The 18,641-nt window shown below is 38.6% G+C and overlaps 2 protein-coding genes across 3 annotated transcripts in view; one reads left to right on the forward strand and one right to left on the reverse strand.

Moving 5' to 3' along the window:
• fgf2 (fibroblast growth factor 2) overlaps positions 1-5,903 on the forward strand; it is an 87,728-nt gene extending 81,825 nt beyond the window's left edge. For both annotated transcript variants that reach the window (XM_059965090.1, XM_059965091.1), the window contains one exon: positions 3,384-5,903. In XM_059965090.1, the coding sequence (XP_059821073.1) occupies positions 3,384-3,572 (189 nt within the window). In that variant the 3' untranslated portion in view covers positions 3,573-5,903. The remainder of the gene's footprint in view (positions 1-3,383) is intronic.
• Positions 5,904-6,044: 141 nt separating this feature from the next.
• nudt6 (nudix (nucleoside diphosphate linked moiety X)-type motif 6) overlaps positions 6,045-18,641 on the reverse strand; it is a 102,575-nt gene continuing 89,978 nt past the window's right edge. Inside the window, exons 4-5 of the mRNA XM_059965087.1 lie at positions 9,153-9,207; positions 6,045-6,799 (exon numbers count right to left, since the gene is read on the reverse strand). Coding sequence (XP_059821070.1) covers positions 6,399-6,799; positions 9,153-9,207 — 456 coding nt within the window. The 3' untranslated portion in view covers positions 6,045-6,398. The remainder of the gene's footprint in view (positions 6,800-9,152; positions 9,208-18,641) is intronic.

Genomic DNA, 18,641 nt, shown 5'->3' on the forward strand with positions numbered 1-18,641 from the left:
CTCAAAGGATACAAATTACTATGCAACTCTGGAGAGTTTATTTTTAATTATAAAAATTATCATGCATATACATGCAGCATATTTTTGACAAATTACTGAGTAATTTTATTTGATACAGCTCTGAAGAAAGCATTTTACTTTCTTACTGGAAAACTTTCACTACTTTGTAGTTACACAACTATGGAGTAATCTTGAAAGAGATTTTTTCAGATCAACAATATCCTTGCAGTATCCAAAGTTAGTTTATTTATGTATGCATACATTTTTAATAAAGGAATATCAGGAAGAGAAACTTGCCTTTTTCAGAACATCTGAAATTGATTACAAAGATAACTACTTTTTATTGAGTGTAGTTACTGTTGTAATATAGGGTTTGGCAATTTGAATGTAGCAGGCTAAGGAAAATAGTAACTGGAATAATGATTAGATAATCTGCTTTACTGAAGGTGAGGCAAAATGTTCATGAGAACCCTGGGATAACACTCCTGTTACCAGTAAAGAGGGCTGCTAGATTTTACAGCACCAGCAATCCCTCAATGAGATATTAAATGCCTAGAATTCTGCAGTTGAATCTCTGTAGTATGGTGTAAACCTGAAATCTTTTGAGTTGGGCAAGAGTTTGTTGAGCTGCGTCAAACTTCACTTAGTGAAGAGGAATATCTCCTAATCATTATTACCTTAAGGCTTGCCTGTCATATCGCCCTGCAACTGAAATTGAAAATGTCCTAAAAATAAATAAATTCCAGACCAAAGCTAAAATAAGTTTTAGTTTTGGGGGAAAAATTGGACAGTGGTAATGTCAGTCAGTTGACTGATTTTCTGAAACACGTTAAATGATTGATTCATTAACCTGTAAAAACAAAAGCATCACATTGCTTTCCCATAATTCAACGCTCATAATTTTTAAATTTAATAAACTGCATACGTGGTAATGTTAACACAAGGGGTTCCACAATGTAAATTTTATTTAGAATTTTGAATTTGTGTTGCTTTTTCATGTTGTATGTAGTTGTCATTGAAAGGATGGGGGATAATTGGGCAAAGGTAACAGTTCAATTCCTCTTCAAAAGCTTTTGTTGCTTTTATTTTTATATTCAGAGTTAAATAGCAACAGCTATAGACATTTTTGGACATATGGGTTGATTATAATTTTTTATTGACTATTGTTTGAGGAGCTGTAAGAAGTAATGTGAGGCACCACATTGACATAGATTGTGCGCATGCGCTGGCTGTGCATGCAGCCTGTTACAGCCGCTTCGACTAGTTGTCTGTCTGTCAAGATAGAATAGGCTGGTGAGCCTAACATCAGTGAGAAAGTTACTCAAGAGGACCTTAAGAGACAGAATCTACCAGCTTGTGGAGTCAAAAGGACTGATTATTAATGGCATGGCTTTGTGCGTGGGAAATTGTCTCATGAATTTGATTGAGTTTTTTTTCTGAAGATGTGACCAGAAGAAATGATAAAGCCTGGGTGATAGACATCTACATGGACATTGGTAAGGTCATTGACAAGGTCCTGCATAATAGGCTGGTCTGGATAGAACACAAGGGATCCAGGATTTTCTACCAATTGGATACAGAATTGGCTTGGTGATAGGAGTCAGAGGTTTGTTTTTCCAAATTGGAAGCATGTGACCAGTGATGTGCCACAGGGATTGGTGCTGAATCTCCCGTTTGTCATGTATATTAATAATTGGAGAATATAGGAGGCGTGACTACATTTGCAGAAGTAGGCAATGGAGTAATTGATGAAAGTTAATTTTGACGTAAAAAATACATTTTGGAAGTTAAACCAGGGCAGGACATGAACAGTGAATGCCGGGGCCCTGGAAAACTTGTCTGACAGAGACCTAGGGGAGACACTGGTTAGGCTGAATGTTTTTCCTAGACTCATAGGGGAATGGTCAGTCTTTTTCCTCGAGAAAGGGGAGTCTGAAAGTAGGGGTTATAGGTATAAGCTGAGAGGGCAGAGGTTTAAAGGGAACCTGAGAGGTGTTTTTCCCACACAGAGGGTAGTGGGTTTGTGGAACAAATTGCCACAGAAAGAGATAATAATTCAAAGGCACATGGGTAGAAATGGTTTGGGGGGGGGGGTGATAGGCCAAGTAGAGGCAAATGGGACTATCTCAGGAAGGTGCCTTGGTTGGTATAGACTTATTGGACCAAATGACTCTGTCTTGGTGCTGTTTCCTTAGCTTGCTCAGAGCTCAAGTATAATAACCTTCATGACCATTTTCCATGGTATATATCTGACTTTTGACATACCCATCTCTTAAGCCAACTGTTAGCTAGGAATATCATTATAAGACCTTGACTATTTTGAGTACAGTTCCAGTGTCCTTCTACCTGTAAGGAGTCCATTCCATTTGCTGTTTAATTATTTGTGTTGGATTTGTGCCGATGAGATTTTTCATACCGCTGCTTTCAAAATGTGCTGCTTTTGTCCTCAGCCACTGCTTTCCTACTACCAAAGATGACAGGGCTCTCGGTATGTCACTTTATCCATATCTCTGTTACTATCTCAACTCTTTTAGGTAAGCAAGGATAGGAACCCCCTTTCTCTCCTTTCATTTTCACTAGTCTCCACTTTCAGTGAAAATCCTCCACTTCCAATAGGATGTCCACCAGCAGACAGATATTCCCTTTCAGCATTCCGAAGAGACAGTTTCCATTACAGCTCCCTGTTTGATTCTTCCATATCAGCCACAATTCCCCTTTCTGGTACTCTACTGTGCAACTGCAGAAGATGCAACACCTCTTTTACCTCTTCCCATCACCCAGGAACCCAAGTAATCTGCCCAGATGCAGCAGTAATGCATTTGCACTGTGAATTTTATGTGTTGCATTTAGCGCTTGGGATGTGGTCTCCTCTGCGTTTAAGATATCAAACGCAGACCAGTTTATTTAACAGGTTAGTCTGTAAAGATGGCCTCACCATCCAGACAATGTCACTCTAATTCCCTCTTTCACTTTTAGGATATTTCTATGGCTCAGATGATGCCAGTATAAGCTAAAGATGAGGTATATTACAACTTGTGGGATTTAATATTCAGTTTCATAATTTTAGGAAAATCCCTTTTACTTGGAGATATTTCAAATTATTTCTTTGTCCTTTGTTCCAATGGGTTTTTAAAATAATTCTTCTCTTGACAGCCATGATTTGCAGACTGTTGTAGACGTTCCCTCCAGCTTTCTCTCTGTGCAGCTTAAATATGCTTGCCTTCTCACTTTTGATAAAGAATCTCTGAATTTGTAATTTTATTTCCCTCCCCATTGATGCTTCTTTGATGCTGCCAAGTCCTTCAAGAACCCCTTGATTTAACTAACAAACCTACTTTGCCTTTCAGTGAAAATTAACTGCATTTTTTTATTTGTTGTTTCAGAGGTTGCCAACAGATGATTGCTTCTTTTATGAAAGGTTGGAACCAAATAACTACAATACATATCGTTCAAAGAAACATGAAAATTGGTATGTTGCTCTTAAAAGATCTGGACAGTACAAACCCGGGCCAAAAACTGGACCAGGACAGAAGGCAATTTTGTTTCTGCCAATGTCTGCAAAGTGTTCCTAACTATCTACTTCCAGCATTTTCCTTTTTAATTTAAAAAGAGTGATTTCACTTTTGATAAGACTTTTATTGCTGTGAAAGGTACAAGTGTACACAGTATTGTGTCGACATGGTCTTGATGTTCTGGCAGTTTTACAAACTGCACTAAATCAACTGTGCACTATCAGGCTACATAAAATGTGATTTTAATGAAGTGTCATCACATCTTTGTTTCTTTAAATCGCACAGATAACATTAATTTAAAAATGTTCCTTATATAACCCAATATACTGGTTTATGTAATAATTTGTTAATACTATCTGATAACTACAACTTGACTGAAAGATGCAGTTAATGCAGTATTGTAGTATTTAGGTGAATGGTTACATTTCTGTGACCACTGGTCAAGTTTTGTTTGATTGGCTTAATAGAATCCAAAATGCTGTTGTTTCCTATGCAGACCTTTAATGTACTGCCAGATTAAAACATTTCTAGTTTTCATATAATCTTATAGTTAATTGGTTCTTCGCTCCATGTGGTATTTGCAACTTTATAAATATCTAATCTTTATGTATCATCAATCACCATCAGAAGGTTTGGAGCAAGTGTTCTCTGTTCAGTTGGAGATACAGTTCTGTTTTTCTTGGGGTTACTTGCAAACTTCTTACTTGTGGTATACAAATAGCTCCTTGTGTTTTGTAAATTGTAGATTTGTGTAAAGAAAGTAACAGAATGTAGGTTGTAAATTAGACATGTAAATTGGATTGGTCCTTTTATTTTTTATGGCTATGGTTGTGATCATCTTGAAAAGCTGTCTCTTAGATATTAACTAAAATTAGTGCAGTTTAGGCATGTTACAAAAAGATAATGCACCTTATGTATTATATACTTTCTGATTCATATACATTTTACATTAATAAATGTAGTTGCAGTGAAGGGACAATTATATATCTAACGTCCTCTGGACTGTGTTCCAGAGCTTGTGGCAAGTATAAAAGGACTAAATTTCACTAAAAGAGCTTTTTAATCCCTCTGTTAAGAGTGCATTTGGAATCTGTCTTTGTTAACTATAGTGGGATTATAGGTAACACTGAAATACATGTCATAAATGATTACCTTTATTCTTCCTTACTCTTTTGTTTTGAATTGAATATTCTTCATTGTCCCTAATGTTAATTAAAAATGGCTTTAAAAATATTAATTTTACATTGATTTAAAGCAGTGTTTTCAAATTGCATGCCATATGCATGTATCTATTATTGGCCCAACCACAAATTTCATTCTCATGCCACCATTTTCATACCAAGCTGATAACATAAAATTATTCTGCCCAGCTAGTTTTGCATCAGGTCTTGCTCTCTAATTGATCTTTGCTTGTTGAACTACATTAGCTCCCGATCTCGAACTCAAATTCTCAGCTTTTTTTTTATTGAGATTCCTCCTTGACATCACATCTTTCCATCTTTGGAATAATTTCCAGACATGCAAATCTCAAAGACCTTACACTGCCATTTCTCGCATCCTGCAGTTCCACTTTCTTCTGTCCTGATGAAGGGATTGTTTAACTGAATAGAGGACAAGCTCTGAATTTCCCTTGCTAACACCCTCTGGCTTCCTACCTATTTCCCTATGACCTTTAAGATATTTTCATCTACTCTGTCTGATTTGGTTTTGGGTATCTGATGATTTATCACTTGAACATCATTTAGACATTTCACAGGTTCTCTGTCTTGCTGGGGCCACAAGTAAAGGATGTGCTTGTGAGCCACGTACCCACAGTTGTATCGTGTTGCTGGTAGCTCGTAGAGATGCTTCCACACAGTTCCAGACCTTGGTTCAGTCTGGGGTTTGCACATTTTCCCTGTGATTGCATGTTTTCCTGGGTCCTCCAGCTTTGTCCCATATTGCTAAAGACATACACCTCGATAGGTTAATTTCTGACTGTACCCCTAGTGTGTAGGTGAGTGGTAGAATTAATGGAAATATGGGTAGAATGACATTACGATCAGCATGGACTCAGCTGTAATTAAGGCCTGTTAATGTTGTAAAACTATCTCATTCAGCCTAATTAGTTAGTTTTGTCTTATCTGCGAACACAGATTTGTTTGTCTGAACCTGAATGTTCGGACATCTCAAAAAGGGAATAAACAGGAAATTACATAAACTGGAGGTCCCAGAAGCTTACAAAGTCAGTTTTACTACATGTATTATTAGTATTTCTGTGTCTTTTACACATTCTGTAAAGAGTATGGTTAGATAGAGGGTCAATCAGTGAACTAGAGTAGAGAAGGGATGTAACTCTGGAACCAGTGGTGATGGGAGAAAAACACAAAAGCTGAGAAGAGGGAAAAAAATCATTTGGCAAAACTGGGGGAGGTTCATTAACCTTAGCTAATTTGGTGAATCTTGAAACTTCCTTTGAGACCACAGGCAATGAACCCATGATACAAATTCAAGCTGTTGTAATTTAGAAAGTTGACAGGAAGAAGATGAAAATATGCTACAAGTTCATATTATTTAATACAAAGAAAGACATTACAATAATGCCCATTTAGTTATGAGGCATTTTAGCTTCAAATTAAAATTCAAGTTCACCATTGTAACTTCAAATTAAATATGTTGGATTGAGACTGTCACATCCAATGACGTTTTCAGAATTGAAGAGCTGCAGTGAGATCTCTGACCATTTTATTTATTTATATTTATATATTAAAAAAAACTGTAAAATTCTACATTTAGTAGAGTACCATTTTTCCCCAATTTAAATCTCTCAAACTATGTAGCCTGTTGAAATTTATTTGGACAGGCTAGAATCAATGAAATTATGATATTTCTGTTATTTCTTTCTCTTCAAAGCCCATTTAGTTTCAAGTTCTCAAATTTCTCTGGTATTGCTTTGCAATAGAGTTTGTAGGTAAGTCCTGTATAAACAGCTGGAAACTCTCTCATTGTTAAATCAATCTTTTCAAATCCTTCCCTATATCCATATAACAATAGCTTGGCTATCCTGCTAGTTATAGGTGTTGCATGCTCCGTCCAAGTCAGCTCCTCGAGGTCCATCCATTCACACCGTATGCATTCTTCTTGGGAAAAATTGATATCAAACGAAAGAGCTTTCAAACGACAAATAATGTACAAATCTGATTTCCCAAATGCTCCTGGATGCTTGTGTTGTTGCCTGATGCTTAAAAGTGATTTAAATGTGGATCTTATTCCCGTCTCTTCAAAGACTTCTCGGACTGCTGTGTCTCCTAGAATCAACATCCAGATTTAATTGTAAAGGCTTCTGAAAAATATCTTATACATAAAAATGCTTAAGTTGTTAATGTAAACATTAAACAGATTCAGTGTAAATAGGTTGTTTTCTAGAATAGTTGGGGTTGTCATAAATTTAATGACAGTTAATATAAAATTGCACACAATTTTTGTCAGTACCCAGCAAATTTCAGATGCCTTCATAATGTTGTTTAACAGTGCACCTTTAAATCAAGTGTGCATTCCAGCAGAAGATACTTTTCCTTAAAAAACCAATCATAATTGTCACTGGATACTTTTAAACACTAATTTGTTATGTCACTATAAAAACAATTTTATACCACATGTATAAAATCTTTTTGTAAATTTCTGAGAACTGAAAGCAGATTATCTATGTATCCCTTAATTTAAAGTCTGTAGACTTGAGGAACAGTATTCTGAAACGATTACCAAATTAATTTCATTAAACAATGCTTGGTTATTTTTGTTAAGTAGGAGTGGCTTAACTTTTATGGAAATTAACAATTGTTTATTAAGCATTTAGACTTTTTTTACCATGGGCTCTGCTCTTGAGGTTGTATGTAGCTGCTTGCTAAATCGGAAGGTTGCATAAAATTGTAAGCAGTAGAAATTGGTTCTTAAACCACATTAGTATGGCAGATATTGGAGGTGAGAGCATATCTAGGGAATAGATTACACATTGTCAAAAGTCGGTGATACTTGATGTATATGGTCCATGGGCATTCTGTCACTCATTCTGTACAGTGTGCCATTTTCTGAGGCGCTGTTTCCTATATTAATGTTTTAATAGGATAATGTTCTAATTGTTAAACTATAGGAAAGCTATTTTTTTATAGATGTAGGGATTGGGAAATTGAAGAATACTTATGTGGGCAATAAGATAAAGAATTGATTTACTGAGCTGCTAGCTTTAAAGGACAGAATAAGTTAGGAACATGCTTTTCCATACGAGTTAATACTTTGAAAGCTATTTCTATGAAGGCATACAGATAAAAGTAAATAAATGAATAGTAAAGATATGTCCTATCAATTAACTCAATTGACCATCTCATTTTAAATGAGTTTACTTAGTGCATCAGAGATAAACCACCCGCCATTCTGTAAATCTGCCGTGCAATGTACTTTTGTTCATTACCATCTCAACATCTGGTTTGTAGGAGATGGCTGTGGTGAAGCAGATGCTTTTAGAAGTAAAACAAAACTTGTTTTGGATTAAGAATTTCATGCAAGTCTAGAATTTGACTGTTTGGTACAATGAAGTCACATTTTTATCAGAAGGAATTTAGCGAATCCTCATTAAGAACAACAAACTGATCAGTACCATTGTTTAAATCCCATACCAATGTGAATATTTATTTTAGTAAAAATTAAAACCAATTTAGCTTGATTATACAGCATACACTCATACCAGTGCTTTCTGTTTTTGTATTGCATCTGCAGTTTTTCTTTGCTTTACAATTACATGCTGACTTTTCTGTCCAAGCTATTTATAAGCATTCTCTGATACAGGAGAAATAGAACAGTTGAAATAATTTGTATGAATGTGAACAAATTTCATAATTATCTAATGCATTCCTGTTGCAACAATACACTGATATGTTCCATTGGACCTTGAGAACTATGATTATATATTTTTTTTACTTTAATTCTGCCAGAAATAATTGAATAGTTTTAATTTCTGCAGACTTGAGGTGAAAAGTAATTTTGTTTTCTATTCTACCTGGCAGTAGGGAGAAGTGGAAATAAGCAAATATAAATGCCTTTATCACCCTCCAATAATATAATGACCATGTTTTCAAAGTTTTTAAAATTAGGAGTAGCCATTCAAAATACAAGGCCAATAGTTAAGACTATTAAATTATGTTTTAAAATTGATATTTGGTTCTATTGGAGTAATTTGTTCATTATGAAACCTGGAGGTGAACCCTTCAGGATGGCTCCAATACAGTTGTTCACTTTAACAAATATGCCTCCATGATAGCAACACTAAATCCAAATTTGAGTTTCAAGAATTTTTATTACTTTAGCAATGTCCTGACTTTGTTCCTATTTATTTAGTAAGTTGTATTTAGTAATCATAATCAAATATTTTAAAACAGCTGTAAAACCACATCTGTCTCTATTTCTGCTTTGGAAATAGTAAATCGATACTCAATTGCCAAAGTCAAAGGAAACTCCAAAGGCAAACAAAATCAATCATGTAAATAGAAGTATATGTAAAATGAATGAAGTCCTTAAAGGACGAGAGAGAGAGAGAGAGAGAGTTAAATGATATTCTTGTTGTTGGCTTACACGTGATTCATAGCTGTTTTATTTACATGCACTTACCAATATCTTCTCCGAGATCTGAGAGGCCACCTGGAAACTTCCAGGCATTCTTTGTCTATAAAAGAACAGAAATGCAAGTCACTTAAGTTTTTATAAATGTGATAAAATATTACTCAATGCTTTTTTTTAAAAATGATGCTCTAAAACACCAGCATAATTTTATATTCCTTTGGTTTTCAGTTTTTTTAAGATGTGCCTTTGTGGCATTGATATTCTAAAATATGTGATAAGTGTTTCATTCTACTGATGCTCTAGGAACAAATGGAATGGATGTGTTAAAAGATTACATAACAATGTTTTATACACAAAAAGTCAATGCTGCTAGTTTTTAAATAAGAGTAGTAAGAATAGAGAAGTTGATTTTAAACAATCGAGCTGCTATGTTTAGAAATATGTACAGGCTGCAGCAAGGTCATATTCATTGATGCATTTTTAAATTATCTATAGCTTTCAATACTGGTCTTTTTAAATTTATTGTATATCAATTGTGCTCAAGAAGTGGAAGTTTCTGATTGTAGTACTGTACTGGTTTAAAATGTGTTGTCTTATCTGATCTTGTTAAATAGATCCAAATTTTGTATTTTCATGTCTGTACTAGTGATATGTTTAATATAACTGATTGTATACATTTGTGCAACAAGAATCATTAAAGTGATTAAAAATATTTGTGTGGCTGGCTTCAACTAACATTCATTGGGAACAGAAAGACAGTTAATTTGAATATTTTCTGTTTGAACTACTTTACAATAATGGTCTAAAATGTATTTTAACAAAATTAAACATGTTTCTTGGGCTTTCTAGTGCAAAGCCATTAAGGAAAGAAATGCATATATCAAAAAGTGTTGTAGTCATTTTTATGGGGAATCTTAATCTGTGAGGATGTTTGCGTTTTCCTTGGGTTTTCTCCTGTAATTTCATCTCAAATCTTGCCCAACCACAATAGAAATAGAAGGGGTTCTGCAGATGCTGCAGCATCTATTGAGGAGAATAAAGAGTCTCTGTTTATTCTCCTCCATAGATGCTACCTGACTTGCCGAGTCCCTGCAGGAAGAATATTCCTTGTTTACCAGGTAGTAAGAATCAAGGAAAGAGCTGAAAATCATCACCATGAACAAGCACAATCCAGCTATTGAGATGTTCTGGAATAGGTTGACTGGAAAGATAAAGATGCTTCAACAACGTAATCAAGTAAAAGCATTAAGTTTTTATATTGAATTGACTTTTAAAATCCATCTTTAAAAGGCTAAATCTACGCATGCTGATCTGTATAACTTCAGCCTTATTTTATCTGGTGGAAATGCAGCACCTCAGTTCCTTTGCATAATGAATAAACTACTTAATTGTTTCTAACACTGTTAGCAATTGCCAGTTTAAAAAGCTGTATTTTCTCAAGGTTAACAAGGTGGGGCTTGGTAGCAAAGGCCAGATTGCGACAAATGCATTAAAAGAAAAACATACAAATGAAAAAGAAAGCACTAATTGAAGCTGAAGTAAATGAATGTACTCAAAGGAGAGTTAGCTTAAGAGGCTGCATTATTCCACTGCTTCCATTTCAAATGCAGAGAGTTAAGCAAATAAATTATTTAAGATTTAGGTTTGGGTGACCAAGTATCTTTGGCGAAGTTCCCAGATGAGAAGTTTCATTCTCAAGCAAACAGTATCCCTGAGCACTAATCAAATGTATTCAAGAGTGTCAGTGAAACAGCACAACGCCTAACTATTATGGCTGTGAAATTTCAGGAGCTTGCAGCCTGAGACAGACATAGCCTATTGTTTTTACTGGCTTGTATATAGGGTGAAAAGCAAATCAAATGTGGGAATGAGGGCAGATAATACAAAAGTAACAAAGATCAAGACTTTTCAAAATGTGCTTTGTCCATCATACGCATCAAGCATGGCACCATTTAATAGCAGAGTCATGAGTCTAAGCTGCTGGTTACTGATCAAAGTGTTACTGATTACCTTTCAAACTTCAAGTCATGTCCATGGTATGTCTATACACTGGTATGGAGTATTTGTAAAATTAAGTGAATATTTAAAGGTAGGTGTCAAAATATTCTTGTTTAGCTGCTCTGCACAACCTGTATCTTCTCCCTTGTAAGAATGTACTGCGCAGTCTCCTCCTTTCATTAAGCTGTATTCTCGCTAAGTATTAAGATCTAGTTGCTTTCATTTAGTGCTCTGCTGCTGAATATTATATGTTATTGTATTGAAGTGCAAGAGATTCTGCAGATGCTGGAAATCCTGAGCAGCAGCAGCACTAAATGATAGAGGAGGTCAGCAGCATCTGTGGAGGGAAATGTTTTGGGCTGAGACCAGGTGTCCTGTAGAGGACAGCTAGGGACCATTATTTGTAATGTAATTCCTATTCTACAATCATGATTTTTTTTCTATTTCACAATGAATCTGATGTCTGTCACTGGAAACTGATTTAAGCCAAATTCAAAGTGGAAACTAGTTGATCAAAAACAGTGTTTTGTTACCTTTTATGTACTTAAAGTAGTCTCCTTTCACAATCTGCCATTTCCTTCTTTCTGAATTAATGGTGGTACATTTCCAGAACATTAATAATCCTTTGGGATTTTGCTAAAGTTGTTACTCAGTCTGCAGTTGAAGCAGTCCAGTATGTGCATGAGGCATGGAAACAATCTGAGAGCCTTTAATTTTATATCACAAACAGTTGCTATTATTGGTCCACAGGCCTTATCTCTTAAATCTACATTTAATATCCATGCCGTCAAAGCAAAGCTCTTAGCAAATTGCTGGCCATCATAAACTTTTCTTTACAAGGTCTTCGAACATTTGATGCTCTTCCCAAATATATAACCATCCTTCCTTGAACTCCTCATTTAGTACATAGAATAGTATGCCAAAGTACAACCACAATATTGTGCTGATCTTTTAACCTACTCCATGAACTGTCTAATCCATCCTTCCCATATTGCCCATAACCCTCCATTTTTCTTTCATCCATATGTCTATCTAAGAGTTTCTCTGACACTTCATTGTTAGTTTCATGTCCCTGCCACACAGACTTTTAAAAAAGGCCACTGAAAACATATTTGTTATAAAGGAAACCCATCCTGGTTTGGCTGACCTCCGGTGTACCTGATGCATTTGATATCCTCATCATTACTAAATTAGTTCCTAATAGTGGGTAAGAAGTTATGTCTTCTGAATAATCCAGAGCTTTATCGCTAATAATAAATTCAAACACAGCAACTAAATTAACTTGGGAGGAAAAAATTTACAAATGGACCAATTTGATAATGCGTTAAAATTTCTAAGAGGATTAGACTATGATTAACAGCTCTGAGCAAACCTTGCTAAACTTCCACTGGAAAAGTAATTGGAGCAGACGAAAGGCAATGTTGAAATTTACAGTGGATTTGTTACCTCTTACTTGAAAAGATGAAAAATAATGAGCTTGGGGAAGAATAAAATCCTGCTCACTAAGAAAGTTGTAGAAGTCGTGTCGAGGTTGATAATTACACAATGAAAACTCAGGTGCTTTGGGTGTTAAAGAATGAGGCACCATGTTGCAAGGAGCAGCTAGGGAAAGAGCTTGATCTGAACTGAAGAACTACTGTCCAGCAATAAATACAAAGGCACATTAGGAGTAATATTTGATTAAAACCAGAAAATTCGGGAGGTACTTAGAAGATATGTTGGCATTTGTAGGGAGAGAAACAGGTAACATTTCAGGTTGATGGTCTTTTGTCACATGTAGGTCGATTGGGAAAATAAAGTTGGCGCTGGATCCCAAAAGAAGGAAATTGTTGAATGCCTACAAGAAAGCTTTTTAAAAGTAGCTTGCAGATGAGCTACCAGGGAAAAGGCAATGTCGGTATTCTGTAATGAACTAAAGTTGTTAGGGAGGTTAAAGTGAAGAAAACTTTAGGAGGCAGTGACCATAATATGATATAATTCATCCTGCAGTTTGAGAGGGAGAAGCTAAAGTAAGTATTACGGTGGAGTAAAGGGAATTACAGAGGCATGAGAGAGGAACTGGCTAAAGAGGACACTCATAGGTTTGAGTGCAGAACAGTAATGGCTTGTGTTTCTGGAAGCAATTTGGAAGGCACAGGATGGAATCAATCAAGAAAAAAATTATTCTAAATGGAGGATGAGGCAATCCCTAGCTGACAAGGAAAGTAAAGACAGCATTAAAAAAAAAGGCATATACCAGAAAAATGATTGGAAAGTTTTTAAAAACAACAGAAGGTAACTAAAAAAGCATAAAGAAAAGAAATATGAAGATAAGCTAGCTAATAATATAAAAGAGGATACCAAATGTTTTTTCAGATACATAAATGGTTAAAGACAAGAGTGGAGATTGGACTGCTAGGACCTAAACTGACACTGAAGAAGAAGTAATGGGGGACTAAGAAATGGTGGACCAATTTACTAAGTATTTTGCAACAGTCATCACTGGAATGCAACAGCAATATGCCAGAAATTCAGTATGTCGGGGCAGATGTGAGTGTAGTCACTATTACTAAAGACAAAGTGCTTGAGAAGCTGAAAGGTTTGAAGGTAAATACTGTGAGTTACTTGGACCAGATGGACTCTACCCCAGGATTCTGAAAGGTCACTGAAGACCGTGGAGATGTTAGTAGTGATTTTCCAAGAATCATTAGATTCCTAAATGGTCCAGAAGACTTGAAAACTGTACTCTTTTACTCAGTTCTTTTAGCTATGACAGCAAGCATACCAAATACCTTCTATACTATGTTCATTTGTGTTACCACTTTCAATGAGCTGTGGACTTGCACCCCAAGGTCCCTTTGTACATTGATGCTCCTGATGTCCCAGCCATTTACCCTACGTGTCATTATAGAATTTGATTTCTGAGTCCTGAGGAATGGTTAATGGTATTCATATCATAGTTTCTATAGTCGGATTGTACGGACTATAGAAATAATTAATGTCAATCCTTCTGTTTAACAAGTATTTAGGTTCCTTGATAGTTAAATGGTTGCTGCAGAATTGGATGGCAGGGAAGTACAGATACATTAGTTGGTTTTGATTCTAAAAATAAGAAGTATGCACGATAAACTGATGAAGCAAGATTAAAGGTAACTTTGGTACATAATAGTGATCATAATTAGACATCATTGGAGAGCATAAACTTCATTTCCATGGTTATGCAAATGATGTAATAGAGAGGAGGTCCTGAAGATATATAGGGGTTAGGTAGAAAGCTGAAAAGCAGGACCTCCAGGGTAGTAATCTCCAGATTGTTGTCTGTGCCACACACTAGTGAGAGTATCAATAGGACGATTTGGCAGATAAATGTGTGGTTGAAGAATTTGTGCAGGGAGTAGGGTTTCGGATTTCTGTATAACTGGGATTTCATCTGGGGAAGGTATGAATGCGCAAAAAGGATGGGTTACACCTGAAGGCGAGGGGGACCAATATCATTGCAAGCAGGTTTACTACAGCTATTAGGGTTTAGACTAATTTGGCAGAGGGTTAGGAACCAGTGTGATTGGGCTGAGAATGGGGCAGTTGTTTGGATGCAGTGTGTGGTGAGACTGTGAAGGACACACTGATGACAGGACTTAAGAGTCTTTTACCAGACTTCTGGACAGATACATGAAGCTCAGAAAAAATAGAGGCTATCGATAACCCTAGGTAATTTCTCAGGTAAGAACATGTTCGGCACAGCTTAGTGGGCCGAAAGGCTTGTATTGTGCTGTAGGTTTTCTAGGTTTCTATAACAAAAAATTAGTGAGAAGTCAGAGGACTGGGAAGCTTTTAAAACCCATCAGAAGGCAGGTAAAAAGCTCTAAAGAGAGAAAAGATGAAATATGAAGGTAAGCTTGCTAATAATATAAAAGAGACACTTTTTTTTTTCCAGATACAGTATATAAACAGTAAAAAAAAAGATGTGAGTGGATATTGAACCACTGAAAAATAGCCCTGGAGAAGTAGTAATCGGGGACAAAGAAAGGGCAGATAAACTTATTAAGTACTTTGAGTCAGTTTTCATTGTGGAAGACACCAGTAGAATGCCAGGGGGGCAGAAGTGAGTGTCATTGCTATTACTAAGGAGAAGGTGCTTGAGAAGATGGAGAGTCTGAAGATACATAAGTCACTTGGACCAGATGGGCTATATTCTAGGGTTCTGAAAGAGGTAGCTGAGAGAATGTGGAGACATTAGTAATCAAGAATCACTAGATTCTGGAATAATTCTGGAGGACTGGAAAATTGCATTTGTCACTCCACTCTTTTAGAAGGGAGGGAGGCAGAAGGAAGGAAATTATAGGCCAGTTTGACTTCAGTTGTTGGTAAGATGTTGGAGTCCATTATTAAAGATGAGATTACTGGGTACTTGGAGGCGCATGACAAAGTAGGCCAAAGTCAGCAAGGCTTCCTTAAGAGAAAATCTTGCCTGACAAATCTGTTGGAATTCTTTTGAGGAAATAACAGGCAGGATAGGTAAAGGAGAATCTGTGGATGTTTATTTGGATTTTCAGAAGGCCTTTGACAAGGTGCCACACAAGGCTGTGATAAGAACCCGTAGTATCATAGGAAAGATACTAGCATGGATAGAAGATTGGCTGACTGGCAGGAGGGAAAGAGCAGGAATAAAGGGGGCCTTTTCTGGTTGGCTGCTGGTGACTATGGGTCCAGTTTATTTTCACATTATATGTCAATGATTTGGATGAAGGAATTTATGGCTTTGCGGCCAAGTTTGCGCATGATAGGGAGTTGAAGCATTGCTCAGACCACACGTAATATTGTGAGCAATTTTCGGCGACTTATCTAAGAAAGGATTTGCTGGTGTTGGAAAGGATCCAGAGGAGGTTCATGAGAATGATTCCACAAATGAAAGGATTATCCTATGAGGAGCACTTAATGGCGCTACGCCTGTACTTGCTAGAGTTTAGAAACATGAGGTAGGATCTCATTGAAACCTACTGAATATTGAAAGGCCTAGATAGAGTGGCTGTGGACAGATGTTTCCTATAGTGGGGGTATCTTGAACCAGTGGGCACAGCTTCAGAATAGAGGGACATCCATTTACACCAGAGATGAGGAAATAGTTCTTAAGCCAGATGGTGGTGTATCTATGGAACTTACTGCCACAGACAACTGTTAAGGCCAAGTCATTGGGTATATTTAAGGCAGAGGTTGATTGGTTCTTGATTAATCAGGACGGCAATGTTTACGGGGAGAAAGCAGGAGAATGGGGCTCAGAGGAATAATAAATCAGTCATGATGGAATGGTGGAGCAGACTTGATAGGCCAAATGGCCTAATTCTACTCCTATGTCTTTTGGAATTATGGACACACAATTGTATATCTTGGCTGAGCCTGATGATGATACCACCTTATCATCTCTGACTTCTGCAATAATCTTGTTTATTGTTTTATTGGCTGCAGTAAGCAAATGGATGAGCAATAATTCCCTAAAACTAAATGAAGGTAAATCAGAAATACTTTTGCTTGGTCCAAAAGCCAAGAGAGATAAACTTATTTATAAATTTGGGAACTTGGCTCCCCTTTTAAACTCAAAAGTAACAAGCCTGAGTGTTATCTTTGATTCAGATTAGAATTTTAAATCCCACGTAATGAAAGTAACCAGAGCAGCATTTCTACATTACACAGGAAATATTGCAAAGGCTGATGATTGCAGTCAACAGGAGGAGTGGAAATGGAAAAGGTGGACAAAATTGGAAAGGGTGAATATAGGACTGAAGGCGTTATATTTGAATGCGCGAGATATATGGAATAAGGTCGATGAACTTGTAGCACAGTTATAGATTGGCAAGTATGATGTTGTGGGCATCAGTGGATCATGGCTAAAAGAAGATTATAGCTAGGAGCTTAATGTCCAAGTGTAGCGGTGTGCTACACGCAGCGCTAAAATTACGACACGGAGTCGGTAACTGCAGTCGAAGGAAAAAACTTTATTCGAAAACTTCAGCCTCACTTTTAAGCCTCTGTCAACCGGCCCCCCATGGCGCAGAGGCTCCAAAGCTCTGTGCTCGCAAACCCCCGTAGGCTATCTAATTGTGAGTCGGTTCGGATACGCTAGGAAATGGGTCGCCACATACCCCCCCCCCCCAGAACCGGCGATACACCCCCCAATGTCCACAGTCTGGGCCAGAACCTGCTTGGGAGGTCGGCCTCTGCGCCGAGGCGCCGGAAACTTGGCCGGTTGCGCCAGGTCCACATGGGCCGGCTTGAGGCGGTCCACCGTGAAAACCTCCTCCTTCCCCCCAACGTCCAGCACGAACGTGGACCCGTTGTTCCGGAGCACCATAAACGGCCCCTCGTATGGCCGCTGCAGCGGTGGCCGATGCCCGCCCCTTCGTACAAACACAAACTTACAGTTCTGTAGGTCTTTGGGTACGCAGGTCGGGTGCCGCCCATGCTGTGAAGTGGGTATGGGGGCCAGGTTACCGAGCTTCTCGCGAAGTCTGCCCAGGACTGTTGCGGGTTCTTCCTCTTGCCCCCTTGGGGCTGGTAGGAACTCCCCGGGGACGACCAGGGGCGCGTCGTATACCAACTCGGCCGACGAGGCGTGCAGGTCGTCCTTGGGCGCCGTGCAGATGCCGAGTAGGACCCAGGGAAGCTCGTCCGCCCAGTTGGCTCCTCGCAGGCGGGCCATGAGGGCCGACTTTAGGTGACGGTGGAAACGCTCCACTAGCCCGTTCGACTGTGGGTGGTAGGCAGTTGTGTGGTGCAGCTGAGTCCCCAAAAGGCTGGCCATAGCTGACCACAGGCTGGAGGTGAACTGGGCGCCTCTGTCGGAGGTAATGTGGGCTGGTACACCAAAGCGAGATATCCAGGTGGCGATCAGGGCTCGGGCGCAAGATTCGGAGGTGGTGTCGGTGAGCAGGACCGCCTCTGGCCATCTTGTGAACCGGTCCACGATAGTCAGGAGGTAACGCGCTCCGCGCGACACTGGCAGGGGGCCCACGATATCCACATGAATGTGGTCGAAACGCCGGTGGGCGGGATGGAACTGCTGCGGTGGGGCTTTGGTGTGCCGCTGCACCTTGGCCGTCTGGCAGTGCATGCACGTTCTGGCCCATTCACTGACCTGTTTGCGGAGTCCGTGCCAAATGAACCTGCTGGAAACCATCCGGACAGTTGTCCGGATGGAGGGATGCGCCAAGTTATGAATGGAGTCGAAAACGCGGCGCCGCCATGCTGCCGGGACGACCGGATGGGGCTGGCCGGTGGCGACGTCACAGAGTAGGGTCCTCTCACCCGGGCCCACGGGGAGGTCCTGGAGCTGCAGACCGGAGACTGCGGTCCTGTAACTCGGAATCTCATCCGCCTGCTGTGCCTCTGCCAGCGCCTCAAAGTCTACCCCTTGGGAAAGGGCATGAACGGTAGGGCGAGAGAGCGCATCCGCCATGACATTGTCCTTACCCGAGACGTGCCGGACATCCGTCGTGTATTCAGAGATGTAGGACAGGTGGCGTTGCTGGCAGGATGACCAGGGGTCGGATGCTTTCGTAAACGCAA

Source organism: Hypanus sabinus, chromosome 3 (genome assembly GCF_030144855.1).
Source record: "Hypanus sabinus isolate sHypSab1 chromosome 3, sHypSab1.hap1, whole genome shotgun sequence".
Taxonomy (NCBI): Eukaryota; Metazoa; Chordata; class Chondrichthyes; order Myliobatiformes; family Dasyatidae; genus Hypanus; species Hypanus sabinus.